The 20,936-nt window shown below is 36.1% G+C and overlaps 1 protein-coding gene across 3 annotated transcripts in view; it reads left to right on the top strand.

Annotated features, from left to right (window-relative positions):
- The window catches only part of LOC135076833 (angiotensin-converting enzyme-like), a 37,060-nt gene that overhangs the window by 10,701 nt on the left and 5,423 nt on the right, over nucleotides 1-20,936 (top strand). For 2 of the 3 annotated variants that reach the window (XM_063971301.1, XM_063971303.1), the window contains 7 exons: nucleotides 5,270-5,474; nucleotides 8,520-8,684; nucleotides 11,800-11,884; nucleotides 12,571-12,705; nucleotides 13,133-13,309; nucleotides 17,277-17,374; nucleotides 17,454-17,742. In XM_063971301.1, coding sequence (XP_063827371.1) covers nucleotides 5,277-5,474; nucleotides 8,520-8,684; nucleotides 11,800-11,884; nucleotides 12,571-12,705; nucleotides 13,133-13,309; nucleotides 17,277-17,374; nucleotides 17,454-17,742 — 1,147 coding nt within the window. In that variant the 5' untranslated portion in view covers nucleotides 5,270-5,276. Of the gene's footprint in view, nucleotides 1-3,646; nucleotides 3,791-5,269; nucleotides 5,475-8,519; nucleotides 8,685-11,799; nucleotides 11,885-12,570; nucleotides 12,706-13,132; nucleotides 13,310-17,276; nucleotides 17,375-17,453; nucleotides 17,743-20,936 lie in introns of those variants that run through there. The other variant, XM_063971302.1, reaches the window with a different exon arrangement.

The following is a 20,936-nucleotide window of genomic DNA, read 5'->3' on the forward strand; positions in this document are numbered from 1 at the left end:
AATTGGTCTAATTGATCCCAGAGGTGAGCCCAAAGTGAGGTCTATTTTCAAGTCACATTTATGGTATATGTTAATCATTTATTTAGAAATGAAATGTATTTTTCTTTAAGGATATTTATTGGGCTTGCAAATAACACCAATATTGTTGGGGTACCATGATTGTGTCAGAAGAAAATCTTTAAAGTTCGCGTCGCGGAAGGTGCGGTTTATTTGATGTTGAGTGTAGATTTCACTTCGAAAACTTCGAATTTAAAACTGCAAGTTAAAGCAACGTGCAAGTACCTCTAGCACGAAAAAATTTCGACTTCAAATTGTTTGCGTATTCAAATCGACATCAAAAGATTTAGAAACAGCGCCCCTGTGAATATGACGTAAATCGAACTTAGTATGAGAAATAGTAGCACGAAACTAATTTTGACAATCGAGATGGTCACGCACGCGTTATCGTTGAATTTGGAGGCTGGGTATCGAATTGTCGAATGAGCAAACGATTCGAAGATAAGTTTTTCGTGCTAGAGGTACAGTTGTGATAGTTTGTCCGGCTACAAAGGCGACAGATGGAATCTGACTCATTCACTCATGGCGTGCAGTCCAGTATAAGTGAAAGAGATAGATATTTGGTATCTAGATAGAATGTCTAATCTACTTTAAATTTTAAGACACCTAGTTAGAGGTGTTCTTATCTAGACCGTCGGAAAGGTCAACAACAGTCAAGTTTCTAATTCTAGTTCTTACTGATAGATTTAAGCTACGCTCCACGTAATATTTACTTAACACCTTCGCTGCCAGCCTAAAAATGGCACTATTCCGTTCGGGCCATGGGGGACAATGATGGGCGACACTTTAACTTTCCGTTCGGGCCGCATCGGACAATGATGACCGCGAGTCAGACCTATGTTCAAACCTCTGTATTGAGCCGATGGACAGCATTTCTTCAATAATTAATATAAGCTGACCCGCGCGGCTCCCAAGATTAGTGTACGTCACATGGTTCTCAAGTAAAGCTCGGACTTAGAAAAAAAATGTGGATAACGGTAGCGCAATGAAACATGGTAATTATGCAATGCATTTTTGCAAATGTATCAACTTTTTAGCAAGATAATAACGGTTTATTAATTAAAATATATATCGTTAACTTATTTTACTTAATTTATATTAGGGTAAGTCCAGGATAGATGCCCCACTTTTTGAAACAGCTATGTAACTCAGTCAGTAAGTTTTTATCAACAATTTGACCTTAGCATCTGTAAACTTTGGTCTTTCGTCTATGATATTACTATAATTATTTTAGTTTAAGTTATACCGATTCTGAGTAAGTACCATTTTAATTGACCTCTAAAAAGTGGGATAGACGCCTAATGTGGGGGATAGAAGACTCACTGTATGATTGCTTCAAAGGATAGAAGCCTGATGCGGGGATAGATGACACGTTAATACAGTTTTTGAATTCGAAGGATCAAATGCATTTTGAAATCAAACAAGCCAAGTACATATTATTATTTAAGATTGTTTGTTATTAAATACATAGTACATCCACCCGAAAAACATAGCCCTCCTTCTAGCGCAGTCGGGTAAAAAGGTAATTCGAAGAAGGGTTCGTATCGAATCGTTTTTATTATTTTCCTAAGGTTAGCCGTACTACATTCTTTTTTTCTTCTTACTTGCTACTTGTAACAAAAAGAGCAGGTTAGGATAGATGCCATTAGGTGCATGGGACATGGCTCTAAGGGCATCTATACCAAAAAAAAATTAGGCAACTATCCTTTTAGCATAGGATAGGTGCCTTTTTTAATAAAAAATATAATAACACTAAAAATCGAATTAAACATAGCTATCCCGTGTAATTTATAAGATAGTCTATCAAATTATATAAAAATCTGCTTCATTTTACAGCTGACAAAAAAATTATCCATTAAAAGATACTTACCAATTTTATTTCGACGCTCGCTAAGGTTTGGCCGCGGAAGACTTTTGCTCTCACTGGCTAAACGAACGCACTCTTTGATGGTTTGCGAGGCGAAAAGTGGTACGGGGAGGTCCCTTTCTATTATACGTACTATAACTTTAGGCTAAGTTGCTTGGAACATAGTGTACTTAAAATCGCGGCACCTATCCCACTGGGGCATGTATCCTGGAATTACCCTATGCAGGACAATAAAAAAAACACTTTCATTTTTGAACAACAACACTTTGTATGAAGGGTTGGTACAGGTACTAAGTTCTTTGTACTGCTACAAAACTTATGCCATTTAAAACCTTATTAGTGGCATAAATTATTGTACTTATTAGATGCTTACACCTAGCAGGATTGTCGAGAAAAATGGATTTGTTTAATGTATGAAAAAAAAAATCTCTTATCGATACTCTATTCTAAAACTTTTTTTATTCTTCATGTAGGTCAAATTAACGGCATGTTAAATCAGCTATGTCATTTTATTTATTTTTAATTTTAAGTATATTTTTAAAGATTATTTGTAGATACTGACAATTCAATATTGTTTTGACAAAAGAACCGATCGAAAGTGACACAAATGGCCACAAAGGGGTCGGTGGCCACAACCGGGTCACTTGCCCTATATCCGTTAAGCTAGGAACCATAACACAAGCATATTTGTTGCTTATTTTATGGCTAAATGGCGCTGTATGGAATTGCCCAACGAATATTTATTTTTATTATTATTTCAGCTACACTTATGGCGTTCATAGCATATAATAATACTGCTGAGCATAGGCCTCCCATGATTTCGAGATTAACTGATTGCCATTGCCACAACCTCTATAAGCTCATCTCACCTTCTTCATCTTGGGGTGGACGTCTTAACAACGATAGCTTGGATAAGTGATACAGCTCGGTAGAGTCATCTAAAATACCTTAGTGCCATAAGATGAAAGTCTGTTGTTCTGAAAAGCGGCCTCTCACTATAGGCTTACGAACCACAAAATTGCATACCATACTATGGAGTGGACTATGCTTGGTTTTTTTATGCAATCGAATCTGAAATGAGGAGATCCTTATACTATCTAAAGTCGCATGGTGACATAGTACGATGTTTTAGCAAGCTGAAGTGATAATGGGCAGAACACATAGTAGGTACGGGACTATTCCCACCTCTCGTTCCCACCACTGCAACTCCTGTGTAGCCAGGATCTACAGCTTGACCGCCACAAAAACCCAACCAATGAAGGTCAAGTTTGTCCCGGGGGAAAGTTAAACTGTCATTGGACCCGCAACGAAATTAATCAGAAGAACATAGGAGGAGTTCGAAATTAAGGTTCGCCTTCCCTCCATTTGATTGCAAAGCGGATGACAGGTGACAAAAAAAGGTTTAAAACCTTTAAGAAAAGATTATGCACCACGGACAATAAATAAAAATTAAGGGAGCCTATCTTATGAGCAATTAGCAACTACCTGCCAATAGTATTTTTCACAAAATCGCTTAAAAGCACGGAAATTTTTCCTTGTCGCGACAAGATCGGTGTAATAAATTTCGGAAACTGATGTATGTTGTATTGAATTAAGCATTATATCACGTTCATGTTTCCAAAGATCACACTCCCACAAGATGTGATGGGCAGACTATGTCAACCAATCGAAACGTTTGAGTTCCCGCGATTTTTAAGAGTTTATAAGCGGAGTTATGGCCAGCTTTCGCTTCTTCTTGTTTAAAGAGTGAAGTGTGCTAGACGTAAGGATTGTTGTGTAAAGTGCAATAAATTATTATACTTCTACCCGAGTTTTATATTCATCTGTGGTGTCGAGTGGCCGAAATACCTGGACGTTATTATACTGGTATGTAAACTGTCTACTAATATTTAATTAGGTATATTAAAAAACAAAGCTAGATTTCTAGCTATTTAGTAATGGCGAATTATAATAAGTCAAGCCGCAGATACATTTTTTTGCCACGGCATCTATCTATCCTCAGATTGTATAACTAAGCCACGGGATATTAAAAGGCTTCTAATATATTAATTCACCTTTTTTTAAATGCCACCTAAATATCCCAAAGAAAGTGTCAAATGAAGAACAACAATTATTATGACTAATTTTACAACATTGTAACTTTGTTTGGATTAGCTAGTTAGAGGATGGACAATTTTAAAAGTTCTCCCATTTTTGGGTTTTTCGCTTATTTGTCAAAAACTATCTAAATAAAAAACCAAGCATCTCCTAGCGATATGAATACTTCTAGAGAATTAAAATTGATTTAATTTGTAAGTCAAGTTTTTCTAAATCTTGTATAGTTTTCAAGATATCTGCTCTTCAAAGTTTTGTAAAACATAAACATTTTGCCTTTCAAACTATGAGGAAATAGTTGCCATAATTTATTATTAGATGACAAGTTTAGGTTAGGGTTAGGACAATGTTGGTTTACTAAGTTTTAAAAAAATTGAATTTGTTTCTACCCACAAAATTTTATAAAAATTAAATTTGTGGTTTCTTAAAAATTCGCAAAAAGATGTTAGTATGGAAATAATCAATTTTCGTAAAATTCTGCATACAAATCGCTAATTTCATAAGTAAGGACCTAGTATAAATAATTCCTAATATAAACCTATTTATTGTAAATAAATAATTTGAATTTGAATATGTAAATAAAATTATATATTGGTAGAAGAAAAAAGAGACACGAGTTTCATACATTTCATACAAAAAAAGTATTTAAGTATGTTTAACATAAAACTTTCCGACAGTTACGAAAATATTACTTTATTACAGCTGAATTTCTACAGAGAAGTGATTTATAATGGAATAGGTCTCTGCTCGCATCTTGGTTCGCATGGGTTTCGTTAAATGTAAATTAATGATACTAAGTTTCGAAATCCATCTTGTAGTTTTTTCGTAAAGGAGTAAAGTTATCAATCCATCGTCATCTTATGAATAAGTTGTAGATCATATTGTGTAGATAGACAGACATTTAAAGTTTTTTGCGCCGCGCTGCCTCTTCTCAGCAATGGCATAGGTTTTACGCCCGTATACACAAACATTATGAGGCTATGAGGTCTCACAGTTCGCGTAGACGCACAGGGTGACACACGAACCAATCACATAGCTCCATTCAACGCTGTGCGTTCGATTTTCTGCTTCCCTTAAGCGAGTTTAAGAATACGGGCGTTAGTCTCGAAACTGTGACAAGATTAATGTAATAATAGAACCTGCGTTTTTTAACATCTAGGTACCTACTTCGCGAGAAACTACTTTTCATGAGACGATTCACATTATTATGAAATCATCAAAAATTTTAATGTGTTTTTTCATTGTCCACAGACCAAAAATGAGGCTGACAATCTCACTTCGCTTCTCCCACTTCTTCGTGCTGCTTCTTTCTGCAACGTTGTCGAACGGCAACGACAGCGAGCTGTTGACCTCTGTAATCGATTTAGTCGAGTTCGACTACACCGACAACTGTGCCGACAGGGCGTCGGCAACGTGGGACGCGCTTATTGGCAGCCCTAAGGGCTTTCAAACTAAGGTTAGTGACACACTTTTTCTTTGAATACTATTATGCCATTCATGAATGTTCAAGTTCACGTGATTAACAAAATAAACGTAGCCTAAAAAAGTTTATATACACTTGCGAGCAAAAGTATGGAATCACTTACATGAAGTTGTTTCCACGCGATCTTGTGTACTAACCAATTTGTTAGTAACAAAAAAAGTAGCACCATTTTAAAGATTAAACTTTTAACTTTAAATTGATACCAAATTCATTTAAATCACACCAGTATTTAAAAAGATATCCCGGCTGATGTGAAGAAGTAAGGAAAAAGACATGTATCAACTGTTTGATACGTCGCGAGTTGCGGCCTATTTACCCCCCATAAAAGCAAGTGTTTTCAGATTTTTGCTTTCACACGTTGATCCATACACATCTCCGCTTCTTTTGACACTTTGCCTGGGATTCTACACTTTCAGAAGCAGCACAAATCGTTGCATTATTGCAAGAAGGGCTCAGCCAGCGGGCTGTCGCACGTCAGCTCCACATAAGCCAGTCCTGAGTTTCGAAAGTTTGAAGACGCTTTCAGGATACCGGTGGCTTTATCCCGAGACCAAGTTCTGAACATTGCCGGTGCACATCGCAGAGGGAAAACCGTTTTTTCATGTCAACTTCTCTACGAAATCGTCATTTGACTGGTATCGACGTCCAGCAAGAGCTCAGAAATGTTCGTAGGATAGCTGTTAGCAAGTGGACAGTTTGTCTAAGATATAAACAACAGAATTTGACTCCAAAAAGGCCTGCCACAGGCTTGAAACTGACGGCAGGTCACCGATAAGTACGCTTTCAATTTGCTCCTACACATCTCGATGGGAAGTCGAGCAAGCCACCCCCATAAGCCAATGTTTTAGCGAACCAGCACTGCACAAATCGCTCCCTAGGCCGTCTATTGACCCGACCTCTTCGACTGCTGCACAGCAAAAACATTCTGCATTCATCGGAGAACAAAACTCGCCTCCATTACTCGCCTTCCGAGTGCGACCTAATTGAAAGCGTGCTTGTCGGTGACCTGCCGTCAGTTTCCAGCCTGTGGCAGGCCTTTTTGGAGTAAAATTTTATTGCTCATATCTTAGACGAAATGTCCACTCGCTAACAGCTATCCTACGAACATTTCTGAGCTCTTGCTGGACGTTGATACCAGTCAAATGACGATTTCATAGAGAGGTTGACATGAAAAAACGGTCATCCCTCTGCGATGTGCACCGGCGCTGTTGAGAACTTGGTCTCGGGATAAAGCCACCAGTCTCCCAAAAGCGTCTTAAAACTTTCGAAACCCAGGACTGACTTATGTGGAGCTGACGTGCGACAGCCCGCTGGCTGAGCCCTTCTTGCAACAGTGCAACGATTTGTGCTGCTTCTGTAGGTGTAGAATCCCAGGTAAAGTGTCAAAAGAAGCCGAGATGTGTATGGATCAACCTGTGAACGCAAAAATCCGAAAACACGTGCTTTTATAGGGGTAAATAGGCCGCAACTCGCGACGTATCAAACAGTTGGTACATGTCTTTTTTCTTACTTCTTCACATCAGCCGGGATATCTTTTTAAATACTGGTTTGATTTAAATGAATTTGGTATCAATTTAAAGTTAAAAGTTTAATCTTGAAAATGGTGCTACTTTTTTTGTTACTAACAAATTCGTTAGTACACAAGATCGCGTGGAAACAACTTCATGTAAGTGATTCCATACTTTTGCTCGCGAGTGTATTTATTTAGGTACAGCAACATAATACAAAATAGATTTTACAAATAATTTAGATTACAAAAGTTATAAGAAAAAATATTAATTGACTAAATTAAACTGTATTACGTTTCGCAGGAAATACATAAGTATAATTTAGTACAAATCTAATATTAAACTAAGCTAAATCAACTTATTTGGAAAAAAGTAACACGCTATACTAATAATTTATTTTTGCCATAAAAAGTCTAGAGAGTGGTACTTTGACAATAAATAGCTCTTTAAGGCTGAGTTGCACCACCTAACTTTATTTTATTTTATTTTATTTATTTAATAGGACAACCAACAAGACATACACTGGAAGATAATCAATATTTACAACTTTGACCGTAACTATGACGATAACCGGTGGTTTTTGTATGAAATTTTACAGATTTTTGACGTTGGTCAAAGTTAATGTAGGATGGTGCAACCCAGCCTAAAGTGTGACGGTTAAAATTTATTAAATAATGTCAATTCACATGTAATCATATAGTAGATTAAACTGAAACCTAATATGAATATTAAGCGTGAATACACTATCAAATAATATTGGCATGATAATATTACACACTGAAACATCACGGATACGAAACCATTTAACAACTTCTCCGAATTTCGTTTAATAGCAACGTTTATGTTTCACTATCATTAACGCGTGGCAAACAAACTGAGCGTTTTAGGATCGCATTTCACTTCCTCACAGCCTAGTGTTGTAAAGGTATCGATATTACGAGGCTGCTTGAGACCTACAGAGACTTGAGTCCTGAAGTCTTAAGACTGGAGACTTGAATCCTTAACTCGTGGAACCCTAAGTGGTCGCATGAAGCCTCGCCAACAATAGTTTTCTATTGTCCCGATTCGCTGGTACCTACTTGAAGTCATAAGACTTGAGACTTGAATCCTGAAGACATTGCCAGTTTGAACATTAAACTCTCGACTGCTCAAACAAGGTAAACTCGTGAGCAGCTTCGCAGTATTTACAATATACACGCCTTTATACTAATGGGACTTAGGGTGGTTTCGACCAAACAAGAGTCGTCAGTTTTGACATATTTCCCATACTGAAACTGTCAATGTGCCAGTTATACCAAGAGTTATTTTCGGATAAAAGTTTGGTCGAATCGGGCCTTAATCATAACTACGAGATGTCCTGTTTTGCTTTCAAAAAAATCAGGTAAATTTAGTAGATAATTACTAAAAAAATACTTATGAAATACGACCAAAAAGCTCAGTTATTTTTATACCTTAGTTACTTAACCCTATGGGCTAAACTGTATGATTTATAAATATTTATTTTTCACAGTTGGAGCGCGACAAAGAATACAAGACCTTCGTAAAGCAGAACCTTGAAGACCTCAAGACTATCACGAGGCATTCGTGGACACAGACTGATGATTTGCTGAAGCGTAAAGTGCACCTACTGCTGCAGCCCGGTGATGTTTTGTTGGACAGCGACCAATGGATAAGAGTGAGTATTAGTTTTCGTACGCTAATACTTATTTTCCGTCCTATAAGTGAAGATGCAGGCTGCCACAAATCTGCCATTTTGGAATTCATTGGGGGAGGCCTATGTTCAGCAGTGGACGTCCTATAGTTGAAATGATGATGATGATGATGGAGTAAATGATACCAGCACGGCTTCACCGGCAGGGACTTCTATCAATTAAATGTATGTCGATAGATCAGACAGTCAGTAACAGTTGCTTTTTAAAACTATTTATTCTAGATAGTACCTATACGTACATTAACGTATCTACATTTCACATGCAGAAATTTTATAAATTGGAATTTGAATTTATTTTACTAAAAGAGCAATTTGCAGTTAAACATCAAAGCTACAAGAGCTGTTCATTTTCTGCCATTCGCATGTATTTTCATCTAAAATTCAGATCAGCATTTCAAAATTCTGAAACCGTTTCATTTACCTGTGATAAATATTACGAGTACACGGTCTTACAATTAAGATGGGTTCAGTAGTCTTACTTGTGAAGGACAAAAAGATTCAGGTTTCATGTATTTTTAGCTTTGGTAGACTTACCTATTTATTTCTGTAAAGGTAAAAAGTTGTCCACATATTATGAGTATGTTAAGTAATGAGATGAACCAGTTTAATCTTGGAGGAGTATTTCAAAATAGAAATAAAAGTGATACTAGTGGTTAGTTAGTGGTACCGTGGTTGACTGGCAGAGAATGCCATCCGGCATTAAGTCCGTCACAGTGCATTATATGTATGTATGTATGTGCTAAAAGTTTAAATAAATAAATAAAATAAATACTATGTTATGTATGTAGTATGGAAACCTGATGAGTAAGTTAAAATGTAGCCAAATTTTCAGTTAGTTAATGTGCTATCAAACAATTTAAACCGGGTCAGTATTTATTGAGTCTTATTAAAGTTAGGTTATCTACAGCCACAATAAAAGTACAGTATTTCTTTAACTAATGCAACTTTCATAAATTTCATTGACCTTAAATCAGACTTCTACTGACTGCTACTTAAATTACATCATGCTGTGTAACAAATCTACTGATTACAATTTCATTATGATCCTGTAATAAAATGATTGTAATAAAATGATGTTGCTGTCGCGCTCGCACACTCACTGCGGGCGCCAGTCGCACAGTCGCGACAGCAATACAGTGTGAGTCACGTTAAAGTGTACATATGAAAATATATGAAACTAGACCTATTTTTATCGATAAAAAAGAGGTCAAAAATTTTTTGAGATTTTTTTTTATTTTTTTCTAGAATTTTTTTCTTCCAATTACTTATTGTAAAGAAAACGTAATAAATTTTAAACTAAGCGGTATATCCTGATAAAATAAAAACAGTAATAATGCTAAATAACAGGCGATACTAAAAAAATACATGAAATACCTAGAAAATGCCAACAAATAATAAAAAAACGATAGTTTTTGAAAAAAATCTGCTTAAAAATTCGTATTTTTTTGGTTATTTGATAAATTTCTCCAAAAAATGCCCTTATAACAGGTGGTTTTTATTACTTTTTATTATTCTCTATCGTATTACTTTTGTAAAACCAAAAATCGCATGTCTCTATCCCTATCACAACGTTTGCAATGATCGTTTGAACTAAGCCTCTACGGGCGCGCCATTCAACGCTTCGTTAACAACGAAACTGAAAGTGACTCTAGATTTGTAATTTTGATAAAGACAAGTTAGATTTTAAATAAAAACAAAAAATTTCGAAGTAAAATAAGCATTTGAGTTAAAATTAAAATTGTCTCTACCTGTAGCGGAGAAAAATGTGGTGGCAGGCCTTTGTTCAAACGATCATAGCAAATGTTGTGATAGGGATAGAGACACGCGATTTTTAGTTTTACAAAAGTAATACGATAGAGAATAATAAAAAGTAATAAAAACCATCTGTTATAGGGGCATTTTTTGGAGAAATTTATCAAATAACCAAAAAAATACGAATTTTTAAGCAGATTTTTTTCAAAAAGTATATCATTTTTTATTATTTGTTGGCATTTTTTGTGTATTTTATGTATTGTTTTAGTATTGCCTGTTATTTAGCATTATTACTGTTTTTATTTTATCAGGATATACTGCTTAGTTTAAAAGTTATTACGTTTTCTTTACAATAAGTAATTGGAAGAAAAAAAAATTCTATAAAAAATTTAAAAAAAATCTAAAATTTTTTGACCTCTTTTTTATCGATAAAAATAGGTCTAGTTTCATCTGTTTTCATATGTACACTTTAACGTGACTCACACTGTATAATTACGCGCGAGCGATAGGAATGGGTAGCTTGGGGTCATTGGACGGGATTCTACGTGCTCACGGACCAGGCTTTAAAAGAAGTGAATCTTTATTATTAAAAAAATATATTTTGTGAATTTATTTACTGATATAAATTAGAATACAGGTGTAATGTAAGATGATAAAGCAGAATATTTGTGTAATGTGTATAACACAAATATTCTGCTTTATCATCTTACATTACAATAATCTCATGAGGCTTTTATTCAAGACAGGCGCAACCAAAAAATTAAATATTACATGTCAATGTTGTCAATATTGAAATTTAGATTGAGTTATATATATATTTAGCGCTAAACTCTGTCAGTGCCTGAGGTATGAGAGCGGCGCAGGAGGTGAAATTGACATATTAAGATTTGACAAGAATACTTATCTTAAAAATCTGAAACATATCTGAAGTCTCGCTGACGTTGACGTCTCAAAAACGCCGTCCCATGCCGCTCCTATACCTCAGCCACTGAGTCAAGCGTTAGACCTTCAAAGTATATTTATTTACAAGAACTTATTAATATAAATACTAGGCACTCCCATGACTCGTAGCCACGAAATTATGTGACGCTTTTGGCGTCCTAAATCATGAAGCTTATATACCAAATATTTTTCATTTGTCTAAGAACCTTAAGTTTCATACATAAATTATTAATGTTAATTCTAATATTAGGCTAGACCCCTTGATAGGAAGCGGTCGTAAATATTATATGCCTACGTAGGCGGGTCAACTTAGAAGAGGAAATCTAGTAAATCTTAGATGTGGGTGTCGAAATCAATAATAATTAATAGAAAATGTTGGTTACAGCTGGTGACGTTTGCGGATAAGGCGCAGAATAAAGTAAGGTTTGCGACCAACTACGACTGTGGGTCGAGAACTTGCGCGTTGCGAGGTAAGTTTAAAATTAACCTTTAACATGAGCTTTTAGAGTTCACTTTAGATCAATCATCTACGAAAGTGCTAAAGCACATAAGTAAGCTGGCAGTGCTGATGGCCGCTGGGGCAGAAAAGTTCTGTGTGTGAGTGACGACTACTGGCCGGAAGACGTAGTGTGGGCAGGCCCCCTACCAGGTGGACCAACGACCCGGTGAAGGTCGCCGAAAGTGCCTGGATGCGGGTAGCGCATGACCGGTCGTTGTTTAAACCCTTGGAAGAGGCCTTTGTCCAGCAGTCGACGTCATTTGGCGGAAACAAACTATTAATCTGGAGCCTCAATCTATGAACAAACTAAGCATGTAATATGGATATAGAATGGACGCATGTTTATAAAACACTTTAGATATTGTTTTTAAAACGCGCGCTATTTCACTTCACACGTAGTAGGTATCAATAAAATTAATCACATTGATCAGTAATACAAATATTTTTATATTCGGTTATCCGTCACTAAAACACCCACGAATCCCAAGAGACAGCACTTTGATTACACTCTATTCACAGTTATTACAGAAATTCATAAAATAAAATCTACAGACACGTTTCAATAAAAACAAACAGGCCTCTTTTGAAGCTGTTTCTTCAATCTCTTTGTTTTTAAATGTCTGATATCTTTTATGATATAAATTCTATCTTTGACAGAGTTCCACAATAGTTTCGCGAAGAAACAATATAAAGCAGTGTTGAAGAAAATGAAACAATCATGGGAGAGTAACCTGCCAGACATCAACGAATATGTAGAACAAATCCTGCCTATTCTAGGAAATGCATCGAAAGGTACAGAAAAACAATAACTTTTACAACTTGTAGTTACCATTACAGCAATTTTGTAACTTCTGAAAGTCACAAATATTTGGGGAAACATTTCCAATGATTACCAATTTAGAAGCTAAGGTTGTTTTCACTGTTCATGACACTTAAATTTTTCCTATATACGAGGATAAAATTTATCTTGAATTTCTTCCTATATCATGTTCTTTTAACACCCTTTATTTTACTTCTATGTAATCTAAGAAGTCGGTTAAAAATACGTACCTACTGTTGATTTTTATGTAAAGCTAGAAGCTTTTATTTAGCTATACCACATGTTGTCATAAGTTTTTTCAGTTTTACCATAATGTCGTTACATTCCGTTGTTTTCTTAATAAACCAACATAAATAGTAAGACACAGACATTATTTATTAACCAAGCCATTATTTCCAGATTATAAGACTGTGGAAGAATACTGGGACTCTTTAGTAGAATACGAGGGCGCCATACAGAAAGCCCGCGAGCTTTGGGAAGGGGTGAAGCCTTTGTACGTAAAGCTACATAAGTACGTGGCCTTGAGCTTATTGGGCGACAAGGGGGTTGGGGGCAACTTACCGGTTCATTTGTTAAGTGAGTATATAAAAGACTAGCGGCCGCCCGCGACTTCGTACGCGTGGATCCCGTTTTACCCCCTTAGGGGTGGAGTTTCGTAAAATTATTTCTTAGCGGATGCCTACGTCATAACATCTACTTGCATGCCAAATTTCAGCCCGATTCGTCCAGTGGTTTAGGCTGTGCGTTGATAGATCACTATATCAGTCAGTCAGTCCTTTTACTTTGTACTACTACTACTAGTACCTTTGAGTTTTATTATAATATAGAAATCGAACTTTATACAGGGTGACTTTTGTATCAGTATCCAAATTTTTTCCTGACATTAGGTATCGTTTATAGATGACATTTTTAATAAAAAATAGGTAGGTCAAATTTTAACATCAACTATTTTTTTCCTAACCAATTAATCACGTAGTGTGGTTACCGCGCTTAGCGCGTAAACATTTTGCGGGAGAGCTGGTCGAGCGGAGAGCTGGCAACGTGTGGCAACGCTCGACCGGCCGGCCTGGCCGCGCGGCGCTTTTCAATCAGTCGCCCGCGCAACCCATTACGAGACGCGCGTATCGCTGCGCGCGCCGATCGTTCCGTCGTGCGGTCAACGTAACGATGTATTCGCAGCGCGAGTGTTATGAAATGATTCGGTGCTACATTTTAAGTGGAGAGAGTTTGAACCGGGCCCAGAGGAATACCTCGACTTCGTAACCAAGGACTAAACCCAACAGTGCCAAACCGGTGAACGATTTTAGCGGCAAACTGAAGCGAGATCCGCGAGCAAGTAGGTAAGTACCTACACGAGACGCGAAGTGCGAAATGACACTGTAGTTTTAAATAAACTCAAAGACAATGTACAAAAGCGTGCAAGTCTGTCTGGAGAAAAATGGTATGCACTTTGGGCAATTATTAAAATAACTACTCATAATTTGTTAGTTTGTTGTTATGTTAGGTAGGTTTGGTAAGCAATCTCAATTATTGCACAAGAAAATAACGTTAAATACCCCCGAATTAGGTACACAAGAAAAGTAGTGTTACCGCTCTCGGTGATTTTATTTTCTTTTTGATAGCGTAATTATTGTCGTAGGTATTTAATTTTTCTACCATAAATTAGTAAGTCTGTTTAATTAAAACTAATTACCACTTTGAAATCTTTTGCATTTTGACGGTCCTAAGCCCGTGAAAGTATGAAGGGAAAATCGACAACTTATAAATCGTATCGCAATGAATGAAATGCGGCGCGGGCAGGCGCGTACGTGTGTGCGTGCGTAAGCGAGTGAGCCGTGACCACGGTGTAAGTGTTTTTTCAGACTGTTTCTGGGTGCTTTATTTTGACATTTTTGTACTGGACGATACAAAAATAAAAAATACGTGTTTTGTCTTTCGCTTCATAGATTATTATATTAAAATTTGGATACTGATACAAAAGTCACCCTGTATACACTCGCGAGCAAAAGTATGGAATCAATTACATGAAGTTGTTTCCACGCGATCTTGTGTACTAACGAATTTGTTAGTAACAAAAAAGTGGCACCATTTTAAAGATTAAACTTTTAACTTTAAATTGATACCAAATTCGTTGATTCATACACATCTCCGCTTCTTTTGACACTTAGGTAAAGCGCCAAAAAAGCGGAGATGTGTATGGATCAACGTGTGAAAGCAAAAATCCGAAAACACGTGCTTTTATAGAGGGTAAATAGGCCGCAACTCGCGACGTTCAAACAGTTGATACTTGTCTTTTTCCGTACTTCTTCACATCAGCGGGGATACCTTTTTAAATACTGGTGTGATTTAAATGAATTTGGTATCAATTTAAAGTTAATAGTGTAATCTTTAAAATGGTGCCACTTTTTTGTTACTAACAAATTCGTTAGTGCACAAGTTCGCGTGGAAACAACTTCATGTAAGTGATTCCATACTTTTGCTCGCGAGTGTATTATAGACTTTCCTTCAAGGTTTATTGCCGTAGCTGCTAAACCTAAATAATTCTAGCATGTCATCGTAATGACGTGTGGTGTGATAATGGCCTGCCGGTGAAACACACATCTCCCAAAGTATAACTAGAAAAAAATAACTAATTTTATACGTAGCTCATTCGTTAGCACAAGTTCGTGTGTTAACACTGTTTTTTTTATTTTTTAGTGCTTCATGTAAAAATTATTAAATGGATAAGTTAAATCTCCGTAAAAGATAATTACCTAAGTAACAACCCAACATAATAAAACAATATTGATATTTGATGCTTAGTTTAGCTGTAATTAAATTAACCCATTACTAAAGCTTTATTACTATTTTTTGATGTTTTGTTACGATAACCTTAGAAATCTCAATTATTGTTACTCATACACTTAAAATTCCTATCAGTCCCACTTACATAAGCGGTATCATCAGATCAGACTAAAGATCAGACAGCGAATTTTGGCCGTTACCAAAGAAACTAGCAGTAACGATTTTCCATGTCAAGCATAATATAGCCGGACCAGGAACATAAAAACCCTCGCCATGTTGCGGAAAACTAATGGTACTAATTTCTTTTAATGGCAACAGTAACTGAAAACTTCATTGACAGGTCACCTTGCATGTCAATAATTAAACTGTCTATTGCTGTCAAAGTGTAAACAAACTTTATTATAAATGTGTGCAATTGATTTTGTGAATTAAATTGCTAAAATCTTTTTATAGTCTTGAAGAAAAGTGGTTCACAATGTGTTAAAGTTTTTGTCGAAGAGAAATACTAAGGGTTCGGACAATATTTTCATTGAATAATGTTTCCGACAAGGTTGTCAAATTGACTGACATGTTTATCGTATAGTACAGCCCACTATGAAAATTAGCTGTGGTTTGTTTCAACTACCTATTTTAAAGTTTTTTGTCACTTTGTAAGTGTTAAATTTTATGGAATTGGGAAAGAAGTACCGAGTTTGAAGCGTTCATGAGCAGACATTGCAGTTGAATATTCAAGTTCTGAATTTGATTGATGGTTTTATTTAATTTATTTAAACCAGGTTACCTATAATACAATCTTTTTCGTTGACATATGAAAATATCAAATTAGCCCGTAATCCTGAATCCTGATACATAAAGTTAGCCTATTAATTTAACACAGGTACTACTGTACTCAGTGTTGCACTATCAAATGCAATTGACGCGCCTCTATGCCAGGGTTTTTATGTTCCTGGTCGGGCTCTAACATAAATATCGTCACTAACCCGCCCCAGGGATGTTACGCCGTTTTATTGCCAAACTTCCCTCTGCTACGTCCTATCCCTAATTTTCTTGTGCCAGGGAACGGTAACCTTTGGCACACAAATAAGGATGCCGCTAATGAATAAATGGTACTAAATGGTTACTAAAACTTGTATAGAACGGGTAGCATGAGCGTGAATAAATGAATCGATGCATAATGTTGATTGGTTTTTGTTAAAGTTTAAAGGTATATGCGCACCATTACCGTGCTTTCGTGGGGCGTGAAACCGTAGTGAGGCCCGGTTATTTGTAATCCGTTTCATGTTTCATACAAAGAGCTCATGCCACGTAGCGTAGTAAATATGTATACAGGGTGAGGTTTTGTAAAACAACGCCGCCCATCACAGGGGTAGTAGTACATTTATGAAAGTAATTACAAGAAAAATATATCAATAAAATTTTATCTATTACTTTATTAGTAAATAAACTTATTCAAACATCTAAAACTTTCGAGACGGCGCTTGTTACCGCCCGCACCACCCCCGCGTGCCCCGCTTCACCGCCGAGCTCATGCGGCCGCCGCTCCGGGAGAGCGGGGAGACTAACCGATAGCTCGCCCGCGTAATAATACCATTTCCTGATTTCATTGAATTTTTCATGAACATTTAAAACATTTTTTTTTGGCATGAGTGTCGTGTATACCACCCCTAAGATGGGCGTTGTTTTACAAAACCACACCCTGTATATTTTTACAACATCGACTAATAAAATACGTATCAAAATAATGTAATTTCTTTTACAGGGTCGCTAAATGGTGACGACTGGTCTAATGTGATAGACAGTTTGTTGCCCAAGCACCCAGCAGTTTACCGGAAAGTTACTGCGAATCTGCAAATAAAGGTAAGGTATGCCGAAGTCAATTTACTTCTTAATCTCAGTAAAAAAATAGATGATTAATTTAACTGTTTTCTTTCAACAGAATCTCGGCGGAGAAAACGCTTTCAAAGCGGCAGCTAACCTCATCAAAGAACTGAACCTTGGTGAGATCAAGCCAGAGATATGGCAGATATCAGTGTTCAACAGTTCCTGCCCTCCCGTCCTCGTTGACTACTGCAAACCCAACAAAATGAAGGTGGTCACGTGTAAAGACGTCAGTATAGGAAACTATTTGGATGCGCACGAGACTGCCATGAAGATCGCTTTCAAGCAGCTCACTGCTTCGTACAGTAACAACACTTTTATCCTGAGGGAAGCCCCACGTTACTCGGGTAAGTGTAATATAAATCCTAAGGACCCTAAGTTTTTAAGTCCCTTTTCAATTTAGTTTCTCATGCATTCGTATTCGTAATTCGACAGACAACCTGAAAATTCCGGTTCTAAAATTGAGTAAAAATTATGTTAAAACAACTTCCTTTATCTTAAATTCATGCTAACTAGTCTATTAATGAAATTCAAAATCTATTTTGAACTTATAATGGCAAAATTCTTATTTGTAGTAAAATAGGTATTTAAAATTTAAATGTACCGTTTAAACACCGGTTCAGTAAAACTTAGGATAAAATATCTAGGCTAAGATAAACTTATCTAAAGATGTTAGGTGTTTAAAAATGCTATGAAGCTTATAACATTTGCAGGAAAGCGTAGAACGACCCGGCTAAAAACCTACCCGAGTCTTTAAATCGTACGACCTGCGCACGCCCCATAGCAGTGTACCATTAAGCTTTTAAATAAAGTATTTAGATAGGTACTAATATTGGAAAAGATAAGAGAAGGTAACTTGAGACTGTAACTGATACTGTTGTTATAATCCCCAGTTTTTTAATTAAAGTTAACTAATTAGCCCTTGTCCTTATGAAGTAGCATTCATCTTTGGAAATTCAAACAATTCTTGGAAGGCTTAGAAATCAGAATCTATTTAGGTATCTACTAGATTAGTTAATTAAAATAAAATTGTAGTTTACCTAAGACGTTCTTAAGGCCAAACCCTTTAATAACTTTAAGATTAGTAAAAGTTGTTAAAATAAATTCTTACTTTTTCAACTGATTCATTTTATAATTAATTTTGGGGACTTTAGTAGTGCCAGGTAGTGCCTATCTTTATCTCTAATAGATTGCCAAGTAGGTGATAAGTTTAAAAAGCTCGTGATCTTGTTACACAATATACTCGTAATTGTTATTAATGTTTTCTGTGATAATAAATTATTATATTTAATTGAGATTGCACGATTTTCAGTTTGGAATATTCTGATCTGATAAAATTTCAGATACTAAAATTATTAAAATCCCTGGAAGATACTTCTGTGTGGTCAGTCGATAGTAACAACAGACTATATTATATTTTTGTTGCAAAATAAAGAGTAAGAATAAAGAAGAATAATAATTTATTATATACTCCTGTTTACAATAATCTCTTAATCTATAGCCTGACCAGGAACATAAAAATAAATAAAAACCCTGGCATAGAGGCGCGTCAATTTCATTTGATAGTGCGACACTGAGTACAGTCGTACCTGTGTTAAATTAATAAGCTAACTTTATGTAACTATCAGGATTCAGGATTACGGGCTAATTTGATATTTTCATAAATTAACAAAAATAGATTATATTATAGGTAACCTGGTTTAAATAAATTAAATGAAACCATCAATCGAGCTAGTAGGATTTTTTTTATTATTTATCAATAATCAAATTCAGAACTTGAATATTCAACTGCAATGTCTGCTCATTAACGCTTCAAACTCGGTACTTCTTTCCCAATTCCATAAAATTCAACACTTACAAAGTGACAAAAAACTTTAAAATAGTGTAAATAAAAAAAATTGCCGGAGCAAAATAAAAATAATTATTTGAATCAATAACAATTTATTGTGGGTGAGACAATAACCTCCACCACTCGGCTCAACCCCCTCCGCACCCGTCGGGTGCAGCAAGCGTCTGGCACTGCGGGACAGCCGGTGCCAAACACCTTATAGCCGGTGCCAAACAGAACAGCCGGTAACATACAGAACAGCCGGTACCATACACCTCCTATTGTACAATAAAAAATTATACAAACAGCATAATAATAAAAACAATTTAAAAACAACAATCCATCGCTCTCGAGGATGGAGCAAATGTGAACACAGCAAAATCCATCGGTAATTCATTACTATGGTAAATCTATTTAAGAAGTAAGATTTTGGTAAAATGTAATTATTGTAATTATTACATCATCTACTTTTACAAAGCGAACTAAAAATAGTTAACACAACAAAATCCATCGATAATACATAACAATGGTAAATCTATTTAGGAAGTAACATTTTGGTAAAATGTAATTATTACATGGGTAATCTACTTTTTCAAAGTAAACTAAAATAATTGACAAGCTCAATAGAAATGGAGCCAACCTATGAAGTAGGGTAGCCCGTGGCCGAGTGCCACGTTTCTATTAATTCATCCTAACTCAGCGGAGAGGTGAATGAGTTTGAAGAAGAAACCACAACATACCTGCTATGGAGGCAACATCAGCAACAACAGACAGCAACAGCAACACAAGACAGCGCAGAGGTTCGCCACCGAGCACTGCCCAACCACACACAATCTGCAAATAACAACCACGTGCATTGGTTAACAATGCCGCCAATGCAAACAAGAAAATAACAAGAAGAAACTAAAGGTGATCCTTGGAATAGGTCCTGCTTACCTTCAGTAATAAAACTCAGCACGTGGCAGTGAGTCCACAAAATCGGCGAACAGCGGGATTTCGGTGTTCAACCGGAATTCCCTTATCTCGACCACAATAATATGCGTACCCTGCCCGTTTGAGTTGGGAATGGCACATATAAGGCCGACTCAGGATGCCACAACACCACACACTACAAAGCTTCTCTTCACGAGCATGGCCAGCAGAGCAAAGGGACACTCAAAAAGGCGTCGGTCATCACCTGTGACTCGAGGTCCGATTCAAACTCCTCAACAACAACAATCAATAAATGTATCACATTTTTATTTTTATTTTCAATAACTTCTATTTGAGTCTACTAGCCTCTTATTGAATAATTTCGATATGAGAACTCACAAAACTGCTCCTCTGATTTAAATTTAATTAATTAATTAAACTTTTAGAAATAAAAGAAACTCCACCAGCAGTATTCGGAACGTCTCCCGCGCGTTTCGTTTCACTCAGAATATGTCAAATTTCTAGAACGTTCCGAATCCATGATCAATCAAGATACATTATAATGTTATTTTAATATAAACATTGAGGAAAGTACTAGAAATAGCTAGAATTTAAATTAAAGAGCCTATATATTAAGTTTTATAAAAATTCAGTGTTGAATATTTAATTTCGCTATACACGTCTTCTTTACTAAAAGAATGAAACGTAACGCATTGATCTGTCAAACGGAGACATTCAAAAAGTGAGGTTATTTATTGCTCTGTTTACCAAAACAATGTAATTAATTTTTAACAGAAGTTA

The sequence above is a fragment of the Ostrinia nubilalis genome, chromosome 12 (assembly GCF_963855985.1).
Source record: "Ostrinia nubilalis chromosome 12, ilOstNubi1.1, whole genome shotgun sequence".
NCBI lineage: Eukaryota > Metazoa > Arthropoda > Insecta > Lepidoptera > Crambidae > Ostrinia > Ostrinia nubilalis.